At 38.2% G+C, this 24,722-nt stretch overlaps 1 protein-coding gene and 1 long non-coding RNA gene across 5 annotated transcripts; one reads left to right on the top strand and one right to left on the bottom strand.

Annotated features, from left to right (window-relative positions):
* Nucleotides 1-1,939: 1,939 nt before the first annotated feature.
* LOC147550919 (uncharacterized) lies at nucleotides 1,940-4,777 on the bottom strand. The gene is made up of 2 exons (XR_015237560.1): nucleotides 2,397-4,777; nucleotides 1,940-2,234 (listed from the first exon to the last, which is right to left on the bottom strand). It is a non-coding gene; the product is annotated as an uncharacterized LOC147550919 (long non-coding RNA).
* Nucleotides 4,778-10,742: 5,965 nt separating this feature from the next.
* LOC147550918 (putative F-box protein At1g32420) lies at nucleotides 10,743-13,725 on the top strand. Of its 4 annotated transcripts, none has more exons than XM_086671903.1 (4): nucleotides 10,743-11,218; nucleotides 11,349-11,679; nucleotides 11,783-11,912; nucleotides 13,434-13,725. In XM_086671903.1, exons 1-4 carry the CDS (start codon nucleotides 11,150-11,152, stop codon nucleotides 13,564-13,566), a joined length of 663 nt encoding a protein of 220 aa, XP_086528029.1. In that variant the 5' UTR covers nucleotides 10,743-11,149; the 3' UTR covers nucleotides 13,567-13,725. The 4 variants fall into 4 exon arrangements, with proteins under 4 accessions (XP_086528029.1, XP_086528028.1, XP_086528027.1 ...); XM_086671902.1 differs by having other exon boundaries at nucleotides 11,783-12,880; XM_086671901.1 differs by having other exon boundaries at nucleotides 11,783-12,898.
* The last annotated feature ends 10,997 nt before the right edge of the window (nucleotides 13,726-24,722 follow it).

Below are 24,722 nucleotides of genomic sequence, written 5' to 3'. Positions count from 1 at the left end.
GCTATCGTAATGGGTTGAAAAGTAGGTCGGTATTTACAAAATCATGTCCTGTTTGGTTTCGAGGAAATATACATTGGTTAACTGACGAGAGATATATTATTGCATTCAATTTGGATAAAGAAGAGAGTAAGGTGATTGAAATACCCAAGAGTCTATCTGAAATCATAACTACACATAGGAATAATTGGTTTGGAGTTGTGGAAGATGAAGTTAATCTTGTTATGGTTACCCCTGAACATGAAATAGTAATTTGGGTACTCCACGATTATGAAAACTTAAACTGGAAAATTAAGAGAAAGGATGCGATACAAACAAAGATTAATGGCATAGTTTATATTCGTATCATGTTCTTCGATGGTGAGAGATTGGTTCTTCTCATTCTAGCCGAGAGCAGGTCTGGTAACTTTAAATCTCATTGGCAAGAACATGATATCAAAACTGGTGTTTCAAGACCTTTAAGTTTCAACCTATATTGTGAATGGTGTTTCCCCGATATAAGTACTCTGACAACGGTATGAGAAGGCAAACCAAGCTCTGGTTAGGCAATTAGTATGAAGTTTTTGATGTATGGATTGGCTATGAACTCGTGATTTTGTGAAATCTAAGTGAGATAAAGGTTTATAGTATATTGGTTGGTCCAAGTATTATTAAAGAGTGATTCTTAGCCTGAAGAAGATGAAAGATTTGAAGACATCATAACTCAGCTGATTTATTCGAACATGTTAGATGCTCTCTGAGTTTAACAACTCGGGTTCAACTCGGTGGAGTTAAAAAACTACTACTTATATTAAGCTAAAGAAAGTGAAAAATATTGTGTGAAAAGCTGTACTAAAAAAATTTGAGTTATCAAATGAATGATTTTCATCTATTCTAGTTAAAATATTGGATGACTCAGGCAGTGTACAGTGAGTGATCTCTTCCGGTTCGTAGTAACAAAGGTTTATGAAAGTAGACTAGTGTTTCGTTTCTGGTCTTCACTCGTTTGTATAATGAAGTTAATCTATGAAGTACTGAATCGGATGATTACTGAGTTAACTCTTGTTTTTTCAGCATTCCGAGGTGATTCAAAAAGAAGAGTTGGAATGGTCAATCAAATGAAAATGCATTTCCACCCATAGAAACATATATTCCCACGAAACCCAACAATGAAATGAAACATAAAAGTCCTATATCGATTAAGCTCGAAACTAGCACCATTAGTAGTAGCAGTATTAGTTGCAGTAGTAGCAGTAGTAGTGGAATCATGAGTTCTAATATCACTCTTGGAGTTCCAGTTCCAGTTCAAGCAAGAATCAAGAGACGACGACGAAAACGTAATTACTTAGAATACTCTGGTCATAAATGGAGATTGTTTCATTCCGCACCCGAGAAGAGACGGGAGAAAGAATAGCAAAAGTTTCAGATGGGAGGAAATGTACTCATTGTTTATAGGAAAAAACTCCACAATGGCGAGCAGGTCCAATGGGTCCGAAGACACTTTGTAATGCATGTGGTGTTAGGTATAAATCAGGGCGGCTCGTGCCAGAGTATCGGCCTGCTAGCAGCCCGACGTTAGTGAGTGAAGTTCATTCAAATTCCCATAGGAAGATAATAGAGATGAGGAAGCACAAGGAGAAGACGTCGTCACTGTCTGTGGATAATGGGTAACGAACATAATATATGTTGTTTTAGAATAGCATAGAATGGTAGTTGGTTGTGGTGGATATCAACACGTCTGTTTGGTTTAAGTTCCATTTTGGTAGACATTCTTTTCCCAGTTAAGCTTTTAATAGATAGTAATCTTTTCACCATTTTCATTCTTTAGTTCTTTGAGTTTGAAGTTCACAGTAATTCAGTATCGATCTCGAATGATCCCGGATCCCCAATTTCCCCTTGATGCTAGACCAATTTAATGACAATTTTCTTCAAATAGAGATAGTAAAAGCAACCAAAAATAGAGTTAAGAACATCTAAACATCCACCATCTTTACTTAATTTATCGAAGTAAATATCCATTAAATATACATTATACACAAAGAGAAAACATTACAACTGCAACTACATTAACCTCACTCCTGATTTTTGCCTCAATTTCTGTACGTTTTTCGAATGAAAAGTAGAATTTTGGGTATAAATATTTGCCACGCCTATTGAGAAAGCTTGCAGAATCGATATCGTTTTAGATTGAAAATGAATCATGTATGATCCGTCTTGCATCTGCACCATTCTCATCGGAGTAAATCTTGCTTCCCACCCTGTCAAAAAACATATTTTCGTATTACTGTTAGTTCTTGCCTTCCAATGAAATAGTAGTTCATTTGAAATGATTTACATATATATGATAGAAAACAGAGTTGTTTATTCGTAATAATGATTATATTAGCGGATGAGAGTAAAAGAATAAAGGATGAATATACCTCAATCACTATATCCCTTGGTTTACACTCTTGTTGTGTATCGGCGTGGGGCAAGTCTTGTTTGCTTTTGCTGCCATTGAGTACTCTAGGAGGGCAACCGATATCCCTTCCACCACAATCGCACTTTCCACCTGATTGCCATCTCTCAGTGAGACTCAAGGCCCACCATGATTTGTTCTTGGGCCTCCATGAATACCATCTGGGATTAAAACAGTCATACTCGTACTAGTAGTCGAGCAATCATTTTTATTTCTGTTACAACTCTCCTGGCCAATATCAGATGAAACGGACGGTTCTAAGGGCGTATTGGCTGGCAGAATCCTAGCTTTCTCTAAAAATTTCAGCCCCCAACCTCCAACAATTTCCTCTTGACAATTTTCATGAAGAAGTTCTTTCACAACAATGGCTGCTAATTCGAGACAGGGCGAACAGTCAAGGAGGTTTCTTCTTCCCAGTGCATCAAGATTATCGAACGTGTCTTCACATGGGTTCCAAGAGATATCCTCATATATCGGGCCTAGTCCACCGACATTGTGGTTAGATCCATGCTTGAACAAATTGTTTGTCCTAAAGATATCAACAACCTTCTTGGGTGTCCCCTTGTTCTTCCCAACTGTAGCAACTGAACTTCGTCTTGACAGCCATTTTGTTTATTATAAAATGTTTCTTCCATCTTCAACTAACTATATGGCAATTAACTGTAATCTTCTAATACTAAACCCCCAATAATATGAAAAAATAACACAAGAGGTTAGCCAAAAAACGGAAACAACATTGAAGGTTGGAGATCATTTGATATCCGAGTTCATTTAGTACCCGAACAATTAATGACGGACGAACATTCAAGATTTATTCATCGTAATCATAACTCAACAACCAGAACCAATACGAGAAACAAAAGAAGCTATTTTAATATTTTCTAGGACGGGCCATGATGGCCTCTCCTAGGAAAAAAAACATGGCATTTGGGAGAATTGAAGTGCATTTAAAGACCAAAAGATGTGTTGTCTCTAAGAAGCATAATGATCAAGATTGATCTACAAAATAACCTCAAATCTTATTGAAATACACAAAAGTAATGAGCCAAATACTCAAAATTTTCGAACAATAGGTATCAAATTTCGAACCATAACCCATAAATTACAAGTGAAGAGAAAGGAAGATCAAGAAAACCTGTAGCTTACATAAAAAAGAAAAGTAGTCTATTAAAAATTTTGCAGATTTTTCGGGGCTTCTTAAGTTGCCATTGCTTCAAGCAAGTATATCCCCATAACTTCTGAAACAAACCCTAGTTCAAAAACTTGAGAATTTAAGCATGAAAGCAAAGCTAAAAGATTTATTCTTCTTTTGCCTAAAAAATTACTACCTAAAAGTTTACTTGAAGATTTTCTAATATCTTATTCTAAGTACTAATCAACAAAAGGAAGACAAATTACCATCAATAATAATCGATCACATAATCACACTAAAGAATCAAGAAAAACAAAACAACATACATTAAATCAATCTATTCATAACTGCAATAATTCCCCAAAAAATTATTCAAAACTCCAAAACCCTGTTTAGAATCAAAATCAAATAACCTAATCACAATTACAAAATCAAAACCCTAAGACAAAAAGAACCCATCTTTAAATCATAATAATGAGTATGAATTTTCTCTAACTTCATGTTTGTGATGTCTTGATACACATACTCAGAAGACTCAATCCTAGAACAATCCCAAGGTTCGTTTGTTCTTACCTTAAGATAACCACCAGATCTTAGAACAAAATGAATACAACCACAATGAGATACAAAAAACTAAAAGAAACCCCCCCATTTCTTAGATTGACTAAACTATCACTAGTAAAGCCCTTCAATGGAACTGTAAGCCACTTTAATGGAACTAGGAAATGATACTAACATAAATTAAAAAGTGAGCAGACATTCAAACGTACTAGGTACTAAAATAAACTTTCATTCACTTCAATTCACACATATGTCTGTCATCAACAAAAAGTCACTACTCACAATCATTCACTTCCATTCACATCATCCACAAAAAGTTTCTTCACTATATACTAAAATATAGGTTTCCTCATTTCTTCATAAAAAACTAGCTAAAAAATTGGCAACATGGGTGTTCATGTCCCCGAGCTGATCCACTCTCTCAGATACATAAGAAATCTGGGTGTTCATCTCCTGGAGCTGATTGACTTTCTCAGATACATCAGAAATCTGGATCCCCATATGTAATACAAATTCATACATGCTACGAACAGTAACACCAGAACCTTGACCACCTTGACCAACAGAACCTTGACCACCATGACCAACAGAACCTTGACCACCAGAAGAAATGAGATTAACCGTTTGTTGTCCAGAGGGATCAGAATTAGGTTCAGCTGGACCAAGACGTCTGACGGGGGAATTACCAGAACTAATCATAGAATCACCAAGATAACCAGAAGACTCACCAACCCCAAAAATCCCTCCACCCCCAAAAGTCCCTTTAATAGAATCAAGCAAGTTTCTTGTGTGCTGTTGATTATCACTTCTAAGAGAAGAAGTGACAAAATCATCCACCTCTTGGTCAAAGGAAGGAGTAAGAAGAGGAGGTCGTGGGTTTCTTTGACTAGGAGGGGGATGGTTAAAACCAGAAACATGAAAAAGATTTTCAGAAAAAGAAGTCATAGGTTGAGTAACAGTAAAAGTACAAAAAAAAGGCATAGGTTGAGTAACAGTAAAAGTAGAAGAAGGAAGAGTGGCAACTCTTTGACTAGAAATAGGAGGGGGATTGTTAGCACCAAAGAGATTGTAAGCACCAGAAATAGGAGGGAGATTGTAAGCACCAGAAATAGGAGGGGGATTGTTAACAACTCCTACACAACCAAGAAAGAAAATTATTAATTAGAATAACAACAAAATAAAAAAAGTCAGATCTTGTAAGGTAGGGGAAGATAATATACCTCGTTATGCATTTGTAACATCCGGAGGAACTGGGGAGGTTCGAAAGGGTCCAATTGGTTTAGCATGACCGACAATTGGAACTGGAGACTGTCTAAAAACTATTCCTGCTATGAACTGTGGTGAAGCGTTATTTTTAGCAACTTTCTCGCTTGTATAATATAATTTTATAATTAATTATATAATTAAACTATTATAATTTTAATTATATAATTAATTTCAATTATAATTATAGAATTATAATTAGATAATTTTAAGTTGAAGGTCTACCTATATCTAAATAATTATATAGGTAGACCTTCAACTTAAAATTATTATTATAATATAATTATATAATTAAACTATAACTAAAATGTTAATTATATAATTAAAATTAATTATATAAAATTTGATGATTAAAATATTAGTTGTATATATAATTATATTTATATTTATAATTATATATATATTATTATATATATAATTATAAATATATATATATATATAAATATTTTTTATATATATAAAATTTTATACAAAATTTTAGTTATCAAATATAGGTTTCCTCCTTTCTTCATAAAAAACTAGCTAAAAAATTGGCAACATGGGTGTTCATGTCCCCGAGCTGATCCACTCTCTCAGATACATAAGAAATCTGGGTGTTCATTTCCTGGAGCTGATTGACTTTCTCAGATACATCAGAAATCTGGGTCCCCATATGCAATACAAATTCATACATGCTACGAACAGTAACACCAGAACCTTGACCACCTTGACCAACAGAACCTTGACCACCATGACCAACAGAACCTTGACCACCAGAACCTTGACCACCAGAACCTTGACCACCAGAAGAAATGAGATTAACCGTTTGTTGTCCAGAGGGATCAGAATTAGGTTCAGCTGGACCAAGACGTCTGACGGGGGAATTACCAGAACTAATCATAGGATCACCAAGATAACCAGAAGACTCACCAACCCCAAAAGTCCCTCCACCCCCAAAAGTCCCTTTAATAGAATCAAGCAAGTTTCTTGTGTGCTGTTGATTATCACTTCTAAGAGAAGAAGTGACAAAATCATCAACCTCTTGGTCAAAGGAAGGAGTAAGAAGAGGAGGCCGTGGGTTTCTTTGACTATGAGGGGGATGGTTAAAACCAGAAACATGAAAAAGATTTTCAGAAAAAGAAGTCATAGGTTGAGTAACAGTAAAAGTACAAAAAAAAGGCATAGGTTGAGTAACAGTAAAAGTAGAAGAAGGAAGAGTGGCAACTCTTTGACTAGAAATAGGAGGGGGATTGTTAGCACCAAAGAGATTGTAAGCACCAGAAATAGGAGGGAGATTGTAAGCACCAGAAATAGAAGGGGGATTGTTAGCAACTCTTACACAACCAAGAAAGAAAATTATTAGTTAGAGTAACAACAAAATAGAAAAAGTTAGATCTTGTAAGGTAGGGGAAGATAATATACCTCGTTATGCATTTGTAACATCCGGAGGAACTGGGGAGGTTCGAAAGGGTCCAATTGGTTTAGCATGACCGACAAAAAGTTGTTTTTCAAAAAAGTTACTCTTTCCAAAAAGTTAAAGGTCTACCTATATATTAATCTATTTGTTACAAAAAAAAGTGGCAAATAATTGGCAACTTGCAAGGTCTACCTATATACAAAATCCATTTCTTTACAAAAAAACTTCCTAAGAAATTGTCAACTTAGCAGGTCACCCATATATAATATCGATTCTTTACAAAAAAACCTACCAAATAATTGGCAACTTGGCATGTCTACTTATATAATTATAATAAAAAAAACTAATTATAATTATATAATTATAATTTTAAATTCTATAAAATTATATAATTTTAATTATAATATAATTAAAAATGTAATTAAAATTATAAGTTGAAGGTCTACCTATATAATTATATAGGTAGCTAGACCTTCAACTTAAAATTATAATTGTAATATAATTAAATTATATAGGTAGACCTTCAACTTGTAATTATAATATAATTAAATTATAACTAAAATTTTAATTATATAAGTAAAATTAATTATATAAAATTTGATAATTAAAATTAATATTATATATATAATTATATAAAATTTATATATATATAATTTTAATTATTAAATTTTAATTATCAAATTTTATATAATTTAAAATTATAATTATACTAAGAAAACCTATATAATTATATAAAATTTATATATATATAATTATATATATATATAATTTTAATTATTAAATTTTAATTATCAAATTTTATATAATTTAAAATTATAATTATACAAAAATTATAATTAAGTTTGATTAGCATTTCCGCCAGAAACAACTGAATCAGAAGAGAATTTTTTTTTTTAAGTTGTTCAAAGGTAGGTGCAACAGAAGAAACAACCACAGGAGAAAACCTTCGTTTCTTTGACTAGAAATAGGAGTAGAGGAACACCAGATGATGATGGATGAGCATGACCTTGACCAGAAACATGAACCAAAATTTAGAAAAAAAGATTATAGGTTCATTAAAACTAAGTGGAGAAGAAAGAAAAATTTGTTGAGGTTGACGACTAGAAGAAGAACTTCTGAAAGAACCTCTGAAAGAACCTCCCACAGCACTAGGAGTGGCACCTCTAAAAGAGCCTCCCACACCACTAGGAGTGGCACCTCTAAGAGAACCTCCTCTAGAACCTCCTCTAGAACCTCCTCTAGAACAAACAAAATTACGAGTTGGTACAATCTGAGTAGCACCTCCGCGAAAAAATTACGAGTTGGTACATCTGTGTAGCACCTCCGCCCAGAAAATTACGAGTTGGTACGATCTTTAGGGTCTTCTCATTTGTGAGCTTTAGGATCGTTTTATTCTGTGACCTTTAGGGTCTTTTCATTTTGTTTTTGTTTTTCGCAACATTGTATACCTTTACCTTCATGTTGACTTTACTTTTGTAAGTTGCGTGTTGTAATTTATGATAGTAAATCAATATTGTACTCAAAGGAATCAAAGTCTCTAAACCATGTAAATTGGATTTAAATCCTACTTATGAATGAAAGTTATGGTTAAAAAAAAAAAAAAAAAAATCTTTCCCTCGCTTTTCTGTCAAAATTCGATCTTTCACCCTCTTCTCTGTCAAAATCGATCTTTTTCCTCTCTTCTCCGTCAAAATCGATCTTTCCCGCTCTTCTCCATCAAAATCGATTTTTCCCTCTCTTCTTCCCTCTCTTCTCCATCAAAACCGATTTTTTCTTTGTCTTTCTTTTTTCTTTAGGATTCTCTTTTTCTAACTCTTTGGCAATTATCATAGTGCATGGGTTATATGAAGAAAAATCGAATGAAATAAAAGGAGAAAAGAACTAAAAAAATGAAAATATTCTAGAAATAGTTGATGGGTTATATGGGATGGTATAGGACTGGGCGACGTCGAGGGGAATGCTTTGGGCTTCAAAGTGGGGCAGTCTGAGATCCCTATACTTTGGGCCTCACACTGGGGCAGTATGAGAACGGCACCTACAGGTGTCGGGAGTCAATGTAGATTGACCACATCAACTGAGGCGCCAACAGAAATCTGGGGTGTGCTTATAGATTCACCTTGGAAAATTTCTCCAAGGGTGCACGGAGAACCATGGGTCCTTAAGGTACATGAAGCCCATTTGAAACCCTAAAAGAGAGAGTGCCCAAAATCTGTGTTCCTATCTCGCTCAATAAATCTTTTTTTTTTGGTTGTTGAATTCAATAAATCTTTCTTTCCCTCTCTTTTCCCGTCAAAATCGATCTTCCCTCTCTTCTCCATCAAAATTCCATCTTTCCCCCTCTTCTCCATCAAAATTCCATCTTTCCCTCTCTTCTCCGATCGATTTCCTCTCCTCTCCAAACAAAGGTGCTGTTTGTTTTTTTGTTTGCGTCTGAATCTGAAATTGCTGAACTGAAATGGCTGAATCTGAATTGGTTGAATTCTTTTGCAAGTTAGTTGTTTGTTTTTTGAATCTGAATTATGAAATCTGAACTAAAACTTTGGCATTTATACCCCTGTATATAACTTGGAATTTTTTTTGACAAAACCCTAAATTCCCTCTCCCTCACAAAAACAAAATGGAAACCCTAATAAAAGTTAAAATCCAAAGCTTTCCTCTCTCTCTCTCTCTCTCTCTCTATGTCAGTCTGTCTCAAGAACTCCCTCTCTCTCTCTCTCTCTGACCGTGCCTCTCTTCTCATGTTCTCCGGCGAGAATTATTCATATCAAACTCGATTTGTCTTCTCAGATAAGATGCTGTCTGATTATAGTAGAAAGTTGTGTGATTGTGGGTTTCTGGATGATAGTACTCAAACTGTTCATGTTTTGGTGATGATGTTTCTTCCTGATCGACCACCAACTAGTCAAACCCACAAGGAAGATCAGCCTCAGATCCAAAATCAAGATCAACCTGAGACAAAAGATAAAGATACAAAAATTCAACTTGATTACCAACTACCACTTAGGGTTCCGTCTCTCTTTGAGTATCTCTCTCGAAATATTTTGTGGTGGTGTTCTGTGGTGATTGTTCTACAGTGATGGTGGAGTTTGATTACGGATTCTAAATAACTCGGTTGGTTGATACTTGAATTTGGTCGGAACGAAGAACCTTCTCTTATCGGAATCTAAAAGTCCGGTAACTTCTTGTTAGAAATGTATTTGTCGAACTTGTGATCAGATCTGTGTTGCTTAGGTCGGTGGTGGTGATTGGATTTGCATTTCCAAAGTCGGTAGTGGTGGCGGCGTTGTCGGTGGCGCGGCGTTGTCGGTGGCGGCGTTGTCGGTGGTGGTCGTTGGAGAAGATGAAGAGGGAGATGCAAAAAGCAATTACTATTTTCACGGGGGTAGAATGGTCAATCAACGCATTTCAGAAGTTTCATCCTCTTTTCAGACTTGTTGTGAAGTCTGAAAATTGTGGGATATTTTTCAGCTCATTCAGACATGAACATAATTCAGCCTGCAATTCAGATTTCATTAAATAAGAAAGGGTTTTTTGAACTTACCCCCTCATCACTAATTGGTAATTGGGTTTACCCCCTTTAATAATGAGTAATTGAGTTTACCCCCTTAGATTTACTATTTTTGACAAAAACACAAAGGTTGTGTTTGGCGTACGTGAAATAAATGTGACTACCAAAAACAATTATCATTCAATATGATTCCTCGTAGTTGTTCCACCTTACTTTTATTGTTTGATTTGGTCGGTAATAAGATTAGTAAAGATTGATTTTGGTTGTAATTTGTGATTTTATCATCTCATGCCAAACATGTCCTTAGTAGTTTTGCTAAAAATACAAAATTCAAAGGGGGTAAGCTCAATTACTAATTACTGAAGGGGGTAAACTCAATTACTAATTAGTTTTGAGGGGGTAAGCTCAAAAAACCCAATAAGAAAAACAAACATCTGAAATCTGAATCGTTCCCAATTCAGATTTCAGATCTGAAAAATTAAAAAAACAAACAGCACCAAAATCGATCTTTCCCTCTCTTCTCCAAACAAAATCGATCTTTCCCTCTCTTCTCCGATCGATTTCCTCTCTTCTCCATCAAAATTCGATCTTTCTTTCTCTTCTCCGTTAAAATCGATCTTTCCCTCTCTTCTCCATCAAAATCGAAATGGATCTTTCCCTCTCATCTCCATCAAAATCGATCTTTCCCTATCTTCTCCATCAAAATCTATCTTTCTCTCTGTCGCTCAAAAAAAAAAAAAATCTTTCCTATCTCGCCTTCCTCCGTCGCTCAATAAATCTGCACTCTTTTTATCAGGAGGGAGGGAGGGAGTTAATATCTAGATTTAGGTTTTTAATTGAGCAAAGCAAAGAAGGATGGATCTAATGAGGCCGACGACGACGTATCTTTCCACATTGATAACCACCTACTTGATGAAAGAACAGGTAACTATATTTAATTTCTTCCTTTTCTTTCCCACTTTACTTGTTAAGAACGAATTTCCCCCCTCTTTCTCTAATATTATAAGTTGCTGATTATTTGTTTGTTAATTTGATTATTAATAATCAATAATAGGACGAGGGGAATCATATAGCTTTTCTTGGTATAGTCACCGATGATGATTGGAATACTAGTAGGGTTTATGATGAAGTAATTCCACCATTAAAGGTCATTGCTTTGGATTTCACTCACTCCGCAAGAGCAAGGATCGAAAAAGCAGGTGGAAAATGCGTAAGTATTAATCAGTTTCCTCTCACAATCAAGAAAATCTTCTTATCTGGCTTCGCCAAATACCATGATACAACAATGGTCATCTTCAAACCCAACAAAAACAACAACAACCCTAGTAGTAGTAATCAAACCATGAGGAATGTGAGAAGAAGAATTCAAGGAGGAGGACAAGGAGGTACTAGCTAGGGTTTATTATTCTATTCTATAGTACATACTCATTATTCATTGATTCATTATCTATAACTAGTTTTTTTTTTATCTCTTTCTCTTTTTTGCAGAATATTCTTACTGTATCCCAACAACGACAACACCATTCATGGACAACCTAAACGATGACCTCCTCTATGAAATCCTGATAAGACTGCCTGCAAAAACATTAGGCGGATTAAAAGTTATCAACAAAAGATGGTACTCCTTCATCTCTAATCCTTACTTTGTTACCAAACATGCTAGTCTTCAAACACCTCGAGATGCTTCTACTTTTCTTTTCCAAACATATGAACGTCTTGTCACTCTGTTATCTTTTGATTTCCCCTCATCCTATCTCCTTAGTGAAACCACCTTCACCCATAGCTTACCACCTGATGACTATGGTACACCAACCATTGTTCCTCAACCTAAATTTTTTGCTAGTGGTCGTGGCCTTCTTATTGTTAAAACTGGATACAACACTTACGTCTACAACCCTTTAACCAAGAAATATAAATATTTTCCAGAACCCTACGAAACCTTTTATTCTCATTATGGAATAATCTTTGGTGAGTCAACTTCGTCCGGCCATAATCACTACACTCTGGTTTCTTTGGTTGAAGCAAACATGGCTTTTAAATTCATGGTTTTTTTGCCAAATAAAAGCCGTTGGAGACACTCCAACAAGTCTTCCATGATAAGCTACGGTACTAACGGGTTACAAATATATTCTATATGCAAAGATATTTTTCCTGTTTGTTATCGAGGGATTATGCATTGGTTAACTCGCGAGGGATATATTATTGCGTTCAATTTGGATAAAGAAGAGAGTAGGATGATTGAAATACCAAAGAGCGTAATGGCGGTTGCTATGAGGGGAGAATGGTGGGAATGTACTTGGCTCGGAGTTTTAGAAGATGAAGTTATTCTTGTCGTGGCTACCTCTAAACATGAAATTGTAACTTGGGTACTCCATGATTATGAAAACAACAAGTGGACAATTAAGAGAAAAGATGTCATAAATCTTAAGAGGGTTCCCGTAGTTTATATAAGACCATTATTCTTTGATGGTCAGAGATTTTTGTTAACCATCTCAACCAACATCTACTACAAGTCTGGGTACCATGCACATTTACGGATGGAACATGATGTCCGAACTGGTGTTTCAAAACCTTTACGTTCTGAAGGTCGTATATCGTTTCCAGGTTCTTTTCTGTGTCTTCCTGTCATGACCACTCTTACTGAGGTTTAGACTGGTAGTTAGCTTGTTTGTGGAGGATAGATACACGTTTGTTTGGTTTAAGTTCCATTTTGTGCCATTTCGGTAGGAACTCTTTTTCGGGTTAAGCTTTCAGTAGATACTAATCTTTTCTCCTTTTTCATTCTTTATATCTTATTTGAAGTTCATAGGTAAAGCAATTGTTAATAATAGCATGAATGGTAGTTAGTCTGTTTGTGGTGGATAGACACACATCTTGTTTGGTTTAAGTTCCAGTTTGTGTCATTTTGGCAGTCTTTTTCGAGTTAAGCTTTTAATAGATAGTAATCTTTTCACCATTTTCATTCTTTAATTCTTTGAGATTGAAGTTCATAGTAATTGAGTATCAAAGTCGAAAAAAGTATTGTCAAGAAATGCAGTTTGGGTAGATGATCATATATATATATATGATCGGCTAGAAATCTCTTACCATTTTTTGTCGAATTCGTTGCTTAGTTCTTTCGTGCTTATTTTCTATTCAGGTTAGTGCTATTCTTCAGAAGGATTGCTTGTGTTGAATTTGGTTTAGCTCGATTGTTGTTATCGTTGTATGGAGTCTTGCTGCTCTTTTTTAAAGCCTTCTCTGCTCCATTAACCATGATTTCTCAAGAATAATACGTCGGATGAGTTGGGAAATGCAAGCATGCATTTTTTTAATTGTTGCTACTAGGAAGTTTCTGCTTAATTCGTAAGTTATGTGTTAGAAGTTGTAAAGTGAAGATTAGTAGTTTGAATAAATCTTAAGAAGCGTTTCCCTTGGTTGATTTTTTTTCAGAATTGTATTTTACCAATAGTTTTAATCTACCATCTCATACAATTCTAGTCCTTCGTTTTGGTTTCTTCCTCCTCCATGTTCAATTCTTTGATAAATAAAACCTCTAAAGGTGAGATTATTTTTTAAGCTTCTCCTTTTGTCTCACAAATCCAAATTGGACAACTTGGGTGGTTTTTAATTGGGTGTGTTGTTGAATTTTAATCATTTGAGGAAGTGTGTAGAATAATTGAGTATGGTGTAAAAAGGAGGACCATACCATTTTTTTTTGTACAAAATTCAATGGTTTCAGTTCAACAAAAAAAAAATTCAATGGTTTCCGGTCATTATTATGCTGAACCCTAACAACCACTACAAAATATTGATTATGATATTAAAGGAAAAGGCCACCATTATACGGACAATCACTTTTCCTATATGGACAACAACAGTTTGGGGCTAAATAATACAATCTATTTGAAGGATCAAAAGATAAATTTTTTTTTTACTTCGTCCTCACGATCTTGACATCCACATATCTTCACCGCCCACACCAACAAATTATCCAGATACTCCATAGCTGGATTCTCTTTGATTTGATTTACGATTGACTAAGAAAGATTTAGGGAGAAATTTCTCAAATTAGTTAGTTTGATTTGGGTAGGGTTTCTGCTAGATTTTCTTTTAAAGGGAGGAGGGAGTAAGATGAAAATGAAGAACGAAGGAGAAGATGAATATGTTGGTGGTGGTTCTCCAACAAAAAGGATCATTGTTCCTCAGACAAATTCTTCCCAGCCCTCGCTCTCTCAAGTGTATCAATTCATCTATTTCTACACATACAAGTTTCAGATTAAAAAAATATGGCTGCTTTCATTGAATCGATTATTGTTCCTCACTCTTCTCCCCTTTTAACAAATCCTTCTGCACCAGTCATATAATCAGAGATTTCTTCTTCTTACGGAAGCAGAAAAGTATTAGTTCTTTTCCTGGATTCAAGGGGTTGAAGATCCAATTTCCAAGGTGCAATTTAGCATCATTAGTTGTATTAAAGATGATTCAGCAATGTATGTGAAGCTAAGAGAAAGATTTTTCAAAGTTAGGGTTTCTAAACTTCCCAGTTTTGGGTGAAGGAGTGGTAGCCGATGAAGAAGGATAAAGAATGAAGTACTTAATTTTAGACCCTTAGTATGATCGTGTTATTTACGCCCAATTTTGTTGTCCACATAGAATAGTTGATTGTCCATATATTAGCCACCAAGGAAAAACTGAATTTGGTAACAAAATTCAACTCGAATCCACCAATATCAACTTTGCATGGAATTTGAAGCAAATGTTGTTACAATATTCCACTCGTGTCTACCTATTTTGGGCGCACCTCTAATGAAATACAATCAAACAAATTTACCAAATTAATACATGTAAATATTTATGAATGAGAAGAGGGAAAGAAAAAAGAGAAAAGTGTTTTGCGTCACAACACCAAGGTTCAGTATTATAGTGAATGGCAACCAATGTGGAAACTTTGAGTCTTCTCGAGGCTTAAGGCAGGGGTGCCCCTTGTCACCTTATTTGTTCATACTCGCGTCTCAAACCTTATCTCTATTGATAGACACCTATGAACGAAATTCTCTTTTTACAGGTTTCAAAGTCAATCGATTTGCTCCTACAGTGACTCACTTATTATTTGCAGACGACCTGATTATTTTTGGAGCGGCTACAGAACAAAACCTAGACTCAGTTCTACAAATTATGGACTCTTATTGCTCATTCTCTGGCCAAGCTGTTAATTTTAACAAATCGTGATTATTCTTTGGGGCAGGCGTGGAAACACACGTTAAAACTACTTTTCAGGTACGCCTAAATTCTCCCCTTATGACGGACTCTGAGAAATATCTTGGAATTCTTATGCTAAAACCTAGAAACAGGATTCATGCCCACGATTTTCTCATCCAAAAATTCAAAGCTAAATTGGCGGGTTGGAAGAAAAAATTGATTTCCCAGGCAGGTAGAACAACTTTAATCAAAGCAGCTCTTAGTCCCATCATTATCTATTTTCTAGGCCTCTCCATTATTCCTCAAGGGACCTTAAATCAATTGGAAAGGCTAGAACGTAGCTTCTGGTGGGATCATGATGAAGGTCAAAGGAAAATGCATTTCCTGCCATGGAAAGCAATCCAAAAACCAAAGGATCTAGGGGGTTTGGGGGTGAGGTCTCTGGCCAAAATTAATGAATCTTTGGTGGCCAAGTTGGCCTGGAGATTCATCAACAGTCCTAAGGCAGTATGGGTACAGATATTGAAAGCAAAATATACAATTACAGGGGATTATTGGACTGAAAGCAAGAAATTAAACTCATCGCCAATTTGGTCTTCGTTATTGGAAGTCAGGGACACCCTTCGAGCTCATACTTGTTACCAGGTTGGGGACGGTTCTAGCATCAACATATATAATGATCCATGGGTCCCTACATTACAAGATTTCAAACCAACATGTGAGAATCGGAGACAAGAGTACTGTTTGATGGTTTCAGATCTAATCACTAACTATAGGTGGAATGAAGACAGAGTAAATGACCTTTTCATTGAAGAATCGGCCAAGGAAATTTTAAAGATCCCTATTTCTCAAAGCTGGACAGAAGATAGATGGATTTGGATCCCTCATCCAAAAGGGATTTTTTCCACAAAATCATACTACAAACAAATCACAAACAATACTCAAAGCAATAGACCAATCTTAGACTTCCCATGGAGCAAGTTATGGAACAATACATGTATAGAACCGAAGGTGAGCTTATTTTTATGGAAAGTAGTAATGAATGGATTACCTGTGCTAACAAGTATTAGTCGAGCAAATCACAATATAGATCCAACCTGTCATCTCTGCCATCTACAACTAGAATCTCTGAGTCATTTATTTGGATCTTGCCCTCGGTTCATAGAGATGATACATGCAGCAACAAATAAAATGGATATAGAGTATGAACCAGATCCAGTAATTTTCTTAAAAAAATTACTTTAAAATCAAAAAAACAAAAGAGATTTGGTGTATGGTGCTTATCTGCTTTGGAACTTCTGGAAGGGAAGAAATAATGCATGCTTCTCCAACAAAATCCTCAACATCAACCACATAATCGATCTTTCTTTTGGAAGATCAAGAGCTTCCTTCAACAGATCTGAAAGTTCAACACTCACTTCAAGTAATCTCTCCTGGATACCCCCCACTGAACCCAACATTAAAATCAATTTCGACGAGGCTTTTCTCAAGATCAGGAGCAACTATAGCAGCAGTAGCGAGAGACAAGGAAGGAAGAGTAATCGCTAACAAATCGATGAAGGTTGAGGTTTTGTCGGCCCTTGAAGCAGAGACGAGAGCTTGTCTGATAGCTCTCCAAATGGGAAATGAATTAGGGCTACAACGGGTCTTATATGAGGGGGACAGCAAGATTATCATAGATGCATTATCTGATGGTGGAGATCAAACAACGTGGCGAATAGCACCACTACTGGCCGAGGCCCAACAACTGCTCTCAACCAACCTGCTGTGGGCACTCCAATTCTGCCCTAGAGAAGCCAATTCGTTGGCCCACGAGCTAGCCCAACAAGCTTTACTAGCTAATTAGAGTTAGGGTTTGCTTTGTTTTCTTTTTTGTAACTTCGAATTTGTAATCCCTTTAGCCTCGGCAATGAATGAAGTTACCAGATTCCAAAAAAAAAAAAGAGAAAAGAGAAATTTTTTTTAGTTGACTACCATCAACAATAGTCATTATATTTGGCATTGATACATCAAAGATGTGACAAGCTCGGTAACTGCCCATTCAAATTCTTACAAGACCGGGCCTATAGCCGGTGGGCTTTCTGGAGTTCATGTCAGGTCCTTGGAACCACTTGGGCTACCAACTGTTGACTGGGAGAAGATTTTTTTAAAGTTATTAAATCTTGCAAATATTAAAAAATAAAAACTAAAGACATCCATGTAATAAGGGAGGAGCGTATCTTCTCCCCTCCCAATGGTCCAGATTTAATCTTAGGAACTTATATCAAGTAGTTGAGATTTAGTTTTTCAAAATGAGATGACTTAGATTCAATTGCATTTCATCGAAGGGTAGAGATGATAACAAAGAGCATCATTCGAAGATACCCTCCCAAACCGGCCTCACCTTCCCGCCCAAGCTTCTTCTTCACGCCCTTTGATACCCTCCTCTATCTTCCATTTCTTTTGGAAAGCTCTTTCTCCCTCATCTCCTCGCAACCCGTGACCAAGTACAAGCCTAGGCCGGACCAGATAAGCCCGTTATTTATTTATTTGTTTAAATTCTTCAATTTGATATACAAATAAAAGAAAGGGCGCGTCTAAAGGCGCCTCTCCAAAATGCTTTATGGGCCTCCAAATGCTGTTCGACCGTAGTCAACACCCGACACCTATAGGCGCCCCCACTCGGACTGATCAGTCCGAGGCTCAAAGTTTTGCCTCGCACTGGCCCAGTCCAAAATAGGTCGGACTGTCCAGTCCGATAGGTCTAGGACTGGCCCAAGCCGAGGCCATCCTTTAGACTTGGGACTGATCAGTCCGAGAGAAGATCGAGAAAGTAGATCTAGGGTTTCTTCATTAATGGTGGGGTTCTTTATTACACTTGAAATTGGACACTAGATCTAGGATTTCTTCATCACACTTTCGAAATTGGACAACTTATCTAGGGGTTCTTCATCACGCGTTCGAAGTTGGCTGGCAAAATCTAGAGTTTTCATTATGTTTTTATGTTGGGTTAAGATAAAGAAAGTAGAGAGAGAAGGAAGCCAAAAACGATTGAAAACGGGTTTAGAGTTCAGGTTTTAATCTTGTGTTTAATCTTTTTGAAGATTAATGGATTTTAGTTGGTTGATTGTTAGGTTGAAAATAGAGAGAGAAGGAAGAAAAACGAAGAAGAGAAGAAGAAGATGGAGGTGCTCAAGAGGCCCCTATAGATGTTTTGGGAGGCCCCTACAGTAGTTTTGGGAGGCGCCTACAGCCGCTCCCTAAAAGAAAATATAAATTGATAATTTATTTTAGGAAGTACTTATCGATAGTTTAGAAATAACTTTCTTAAAAGATTTTTTTGACATTAATTTTGGGATGATTTGATGATAACAATAAATAAGACCCGATATGGAAATAATTATAGGAATAAAATATTTTGAAAATAAGTCTATATAATTTTAAAAAATACTTTCTTATAAACTTAAGATTCCTACCTTTTACATTAATAACTTTGAAAAAGATTTTTGGAAAGATTATATGGAAACAATTTTAGGGAATGAAATCATTTTGAAAGAAGTCTTTGGTTGTCCAAGTGGTCCAAGGTATTGATATAAATCCAGAAAAGCCCTGGAGGTCCCAGATTTGAATCCTAAAGAAGGTGGAATCTTTGGTTATTTGAAATGGAATTATTAGGGTATAAATAATGTAGTTGAGTTTTATGCAATAGTTTAGTTGGGTTTTCATAGTTTAGTTGGGCTTTAGGTCTGGTCTTGTTACCGTTTGAATGGGCGGTTATCGAGCTTATCACATCTTTGATGTATCAATGCCAAATGTAACGACCACTGTTGATAGTAGTCAATTTCTAAAAAAATAAAAAGAAGTCTTTGGAATTTTAGAAAAAACTTTCTCATAAATGTAAAGATTTATATGATTTACATAAGTAACTTTATGGAATTTGAAAGAAATCTATGGAATTTAAAAAATACTTTCTCATTTACTTAAAAATATACCTATGAAATTTTAAAGAAATCTAAGGAATTTAAAAAAAAAACAAGGAAGGAAGGAAAAGAAAAAAAAGAAGAGAAAAACGGGTTGAACCCAGGCTTTTCCAGGGTCGGGCTTGGCCCCCCGAGCTCAATACATAAACCCAGCGCGGGACCGGAAATGAACTCGAGTCAACCTGGCCCATTTACCGTACAGGCCGGGCCTGGGCCCAACTCGAGTCGGCCCGACCTTTTGAACACCACTAATTCCAACTCTCTGTCCGACGTTTGAGCGGCTAGGAAATCTAATCCGCTTTAAGTTGACGGACAGGATTTAGAAAGCAAAGTGAGTCTCACTTTGATTAGTCAAAATTCCGCTATTTGTATAATTTTTTCCCGTCCAATCTGACTAGATCTTGTTATGTGTGGTCCCGGGTCAAATACCATTTCTCGAATTGCAACTACTTTAAGTTAGGTTTTTCAGCAAAAAAAAAAAAACTACTTGAAGTGAGCTGGGAGAGAGTAGGGTTGGGGAAAAGGTCAACGAGTCCGTATCCGCTCAGGAACGCCGCCGAACCTGATGTGATCGTGAGTGGCTAGAGTCCGAGATAGACATTACCCGTCCGGACCGCTAAATTTAGTGTTACGGACACAGACAAAAAGCTCTAATCGACATTCTGTCCGAGTCCGACAAAGTCCAACCACTTGATATTTTTGACTTACTTAGACATTTCAATCGTATATAGATAGTTATAAACAATTAATATAGTTAGCATTTAGACTACGCTATTACATGTATATGCATGGAAAGACTATATTTCTTATTTATAAAGTTTTGTATCTCTTTCATCTCAAAGAGTTTACAATGTGGGACTACGTTTTATGGGCTTTGTTTGGGTGAAATATTAATGAGTTCTTTTCGTGGACACTCAAACAAAAATAAATAAACACTGTGGTCGAGTCCGACCGATCTGTAACCCCGATTGCCCAACAATTTGGACAGACGACCGAACTATGTCAAGTGCCCGCCCGATTTGTCAGGATGTCGGAAAGACAAATTGAGAAATTTGCCCGTTATGCCAGGATCTCAAGTATAAGTGACCTTGTGTCACGGCCTTTTTGTCACGTTAGGTCGACCCGGCATATTATGCTCAAAGACACGGGTCGATAGTGCGGAATATCAAATCCTAACGTACCGTGCGGCGCTATGTATTCCCTCCTAACACATAGCCAGCCTTCCCGAACATATTCGGAGCATCTCGACTATCAAGTCATCTTGGTTCCCAACCAATAATGCGGCATGACACCAACGTGTCCCAACCTACGAGCATAGCTCGAGCCGTCCCGTATAACGCTTCCTTGAGTCATAGACTCTCGCCCACTATAAAGGATACCAACATATGTGCGGAGCACACCGAGCCGCATATGCGGATCTTGCCATCTAGTCTCATGCATCCGTCACCTTATCATCTCGGCTTACCATCCGGACATTGGGCATAGGAGCATCCATCTCTAATAAGCTACCTCATGCCCAACATAGCACATCAAGGCTTGGCCCCTTGAATAGCTCAATCCTCCTTATGGAATATGCTAGCACGACGCACGCCTCGCCATGGCATGAGAACATGCAACACCTTTTCAAAAGGAACCCGCAGTAACCTATCTCCAGGTACTGTCCCGAGCCATTTCCTATGACAAGGGAACCCGTGCAATATGCTTCTCTCGCATACGCTAGGCCGGCCTCATGGGTTGCGCCACGAGGATGCTCACTTTCGTGCATACCATGCTAAGGATGGGCGAGCTCCCATCCACGAGGTCTTGGCATATGCGGGATGCATATGAGGAAGGGAGACCACCCCCTCCTAAGGTGCAAACTTCTTGTTTTGCCTATTTCCACAAGGAAACATCAATCCTTTTAACCAGGCATACTCTCGTCCAAATGACCCTTCGTATCCTTGACAAAGTCTTGAATGCCACGGGCGTCCCGTGCATGGCCTAAGGAAGCTTGCTTGGCACTCTAGCCCTATCTCGACCTCGTATTCGGCCCTACGGCCTATATGCTCGTACGTGCTCCTAGCACTCGTCACGTCATATGCATGCTCAACAATATGCACGTGACATACTCCCCCACTTGTAATGTCGACGTCCTCGTCGACTAAGTTTGGAGTATCACTTCAATCTTCTGCCTCAACTCCGATGCTACCACTGCACCTTCGTGTCTTCGGCATACCGCACCTCCGTGCGAACTACACAGTCTCATCGTGTAGGCATCCCGCAGGATTACTTCAGTCTTCTGCTTTGCATCTTCCAATGCATTAGGATAATGGTCTTCCGTACCATTCATCCATGCTCAATGTCGCTTCTCTGTTGCAGCCTCCGCCGCTCCTCGAACTCAGGTACTTCACCTCCTCGGCTTCACCTCGAGTTGGCATCTCGATTGTCACCTTCCATCTCTGCTTTTGTGACCAATCTTGCCATGCGTATCGCAGTGAACTGCGACACAACTCGTCACCCTGGTACCTCAGCAACCGTTGCCTTCACCTGAGTTAGCATCTCGACGCCACTGCGTCTTGCCATGTGCTCGCAATGTTACCATCGCGAAGCAACTCGTCTTCAATGTCACTCCCCTCTGGATCAGACCCAACGTACCCATGTACTCCACGTTCTGACTCCTTGGTTTGCTTGTTCATTGAGACCCTCGTTTTGACCACTGTCCCCAACATCAAGTGCACTCTAGTACCTACGTATCCACTACTTGTACCCTTGAGTGTATGTCACTTGAACTCTTCGCAATGTCGCCCCTCTCTCGACGACCCTTGCCTCGATTGTGCCTCTGCACCTGCACCTCTGTGCAACTCAAACAAGCCTCTGCTTGTGCGCCTCCGCGCTTGCGCCTCGTGCGCTCGGCATCATCCGTGCCATCCCTTCCTCGGGAAAATGTCGTGTTGCCTTCGATGTCCACTAAACGAATATGGTAGCTTTCTCTCCACGAGACTACATGGTACCAAACCATCCACCATTGGCATACTCTTGGGAACGTCCTCTTGACTACATCCAGACCCACACTTGCCATTTAATCTTTGGCGATGCTCCTTAACCCGAGCATCTTGGTAGGCTCGTGTCCCTCTTGAACACATCCGAACGTACCACCACATAAGTTCCAACACATCTCATGCAGCACCATACGGCTTACAACTCGACTTCAAACTCGACGTTGTCATATGTATCTGACGATATGAACTTAGTCCCAACTATCTTCAGACTTGAACGATGCTTAATGTCACCACGACACACCATTCTGAAATCCCATAACGTGAGCTGATCTCTTCTCAGTCACCACGTACTCATTGCACACTGTAGGCTTGAACTCGGTTCCAACTTACCTGCAATGCATAACTCAAACATGGGCCGATCCACTTCAGATACAACGACCCTCATATTACTTGACGGCTTGAACTCGGTTCCAACTACCATCAGTACTTCACTTGGTCTCGTGAATCTGTCATCTAGACTTCACACCAATATGTCCATAAGCTTCAATGTTGGTTTCGGCTTATAGTACTCATGCGATATACCAATCACGACCATGCTAGCATATCCATGTCTCATCTCAAGTGAGGTCCGTTCTCTACGGACTCAAATGCACTTATACCACATAAGCACAACTTGATCTAGCACCAACTTGCCCAACGATGTACTCTGTCCATCTACCTTACTCTTTGACCCCTGTCTTCTGTAAGTAGCTTGAACTCACAACATCACAAGTCACTCGATGCTACCTTCGGCTTAAGCATAAGAGAGTATCCTTCAACACCTTGTTGCCATACCCTGCTCTAACGCTCAAGTATCACTCGGATCAACATAGCTCCATTCTTGGATGCCAATCCAACAAGCTTACTCAGACTAGCTTACCACAAGCTCTCAGCCCGACTCTACTTGCCATCTTGGTACACTTCTTACCAAGCATGTTGTCCACACAAAGGACTCTAACATATGATGTACCCAATGCGCACCAAATCGTACTGAGCATTACTGCACTAAGCTCGCACACGACTCACCGTGCCATTCTTGGTTCATCTCATCTCTGCACTTGTCCTTACCTCTAAAGGACTCAAGTATATATGGTACCTTCTTGTACACCAAGTCACACTGAACTCTTACAGCTTGCACATGACTTCTTGTGTCAATACGGTTCCATCTCATATCTCGCATATGTCCTTCATCTCAAAGGAACATAGACCCAAGTATAGCTACCACCGTAGCATCCGTGCACACGGCCTATTCCTTCCATCGGAACTCTCGTCGCCTTATGCACCATGCATCCCTCGACAAAGGTCCCATCCTGTATCACAGCTTCAGAGACCCTATCATCTTGAATGCATCTCACTCTGAAAGCCTTCTCTTGGAATCATGCTCTCAACACAGCTCTTCATACACACTCCAGTATACCTTATACCATAGTGGGAGAATCACTAAGCTCTTCGTCAACTCTTCGAGCATAGATACCATCTCTTTGAACCTGCCCTCCAGGCTCTAGAAGTATGCTTCCAAACATACCACATGTTCTTGGGCATATCTTCGTGCTTGTCTCATCAAGCTTCCAAACCATATCCATTTGCCACAATCACTAGGCTCTTGGAACACATCTTGTAAGCTATCAAGCTCTTGATCCATCTATCACAAGGACCAGAGCAATATACACGCTTGCCTATCCACTAGGCTATACCAATTGTTAAATGGTTATCAGGATGCAATACATCTTCGCTCGTGCATCTTCATCCTGCTGCTCAGGCTCTGACATCCATTTCTCATCTAGGATCAGAGCACAATACTCTAGCATGTCACTCGGACTCTGATCACTATTCTCATATGGGATCAGAGCACTATAATCTATAGCCTGATATCCAGGCTCTGATACCAATTGGCACGGCCTTTTTGTCACGTTAGGTCGACCCGGCATATTATGCTCAAAGACACGGGTCGATAGTGCGGAATATCAAATCCTAACGTACCGTGCGGCGCTATGTATTCCCTCCTAACACATAGCCAGCCTTCCCGAACATATTCGGAGCATCTCGACTATCAAGTCATCTTGGTTCCCAACCAATAATGCGGCATGACACCAACGTGTCCCAACCTACGAGCATAGCTCGAGCCGTCCCGTATAACGCTTCCTTGAGTCATAGACTCTCGCCCACTATAAAGGATACCAACATATGTGCGGAGCACACCGAGCCGCATATGCGGATCTTGCCATCTAGTCTCATGCATCCGTCACCTTATCATCTCGGCTTACCATCCGG

The sequence above is a fragment of the Eschscholzia californica genome, unplaced genomic scaffold (genome assembly GCF_041429995.1).
Source record: "Eschscholzia californica isolate CP2 unplaced genomic scaffold, dmEscCali1.0.p SCAF_3, whole genome shotgun sequence".
In the NCBI taxonomy this organism is placed as follows: Eukaryota; Viridiplantae; Streptophyta; class Magnoliopsida; order Ranunculales; family Papaveraceae; genus Eschscholzia; species Eschscholzia californica.
This window is presented reverse-complemented; position numbering and strand designations above follow the sequence as displayed.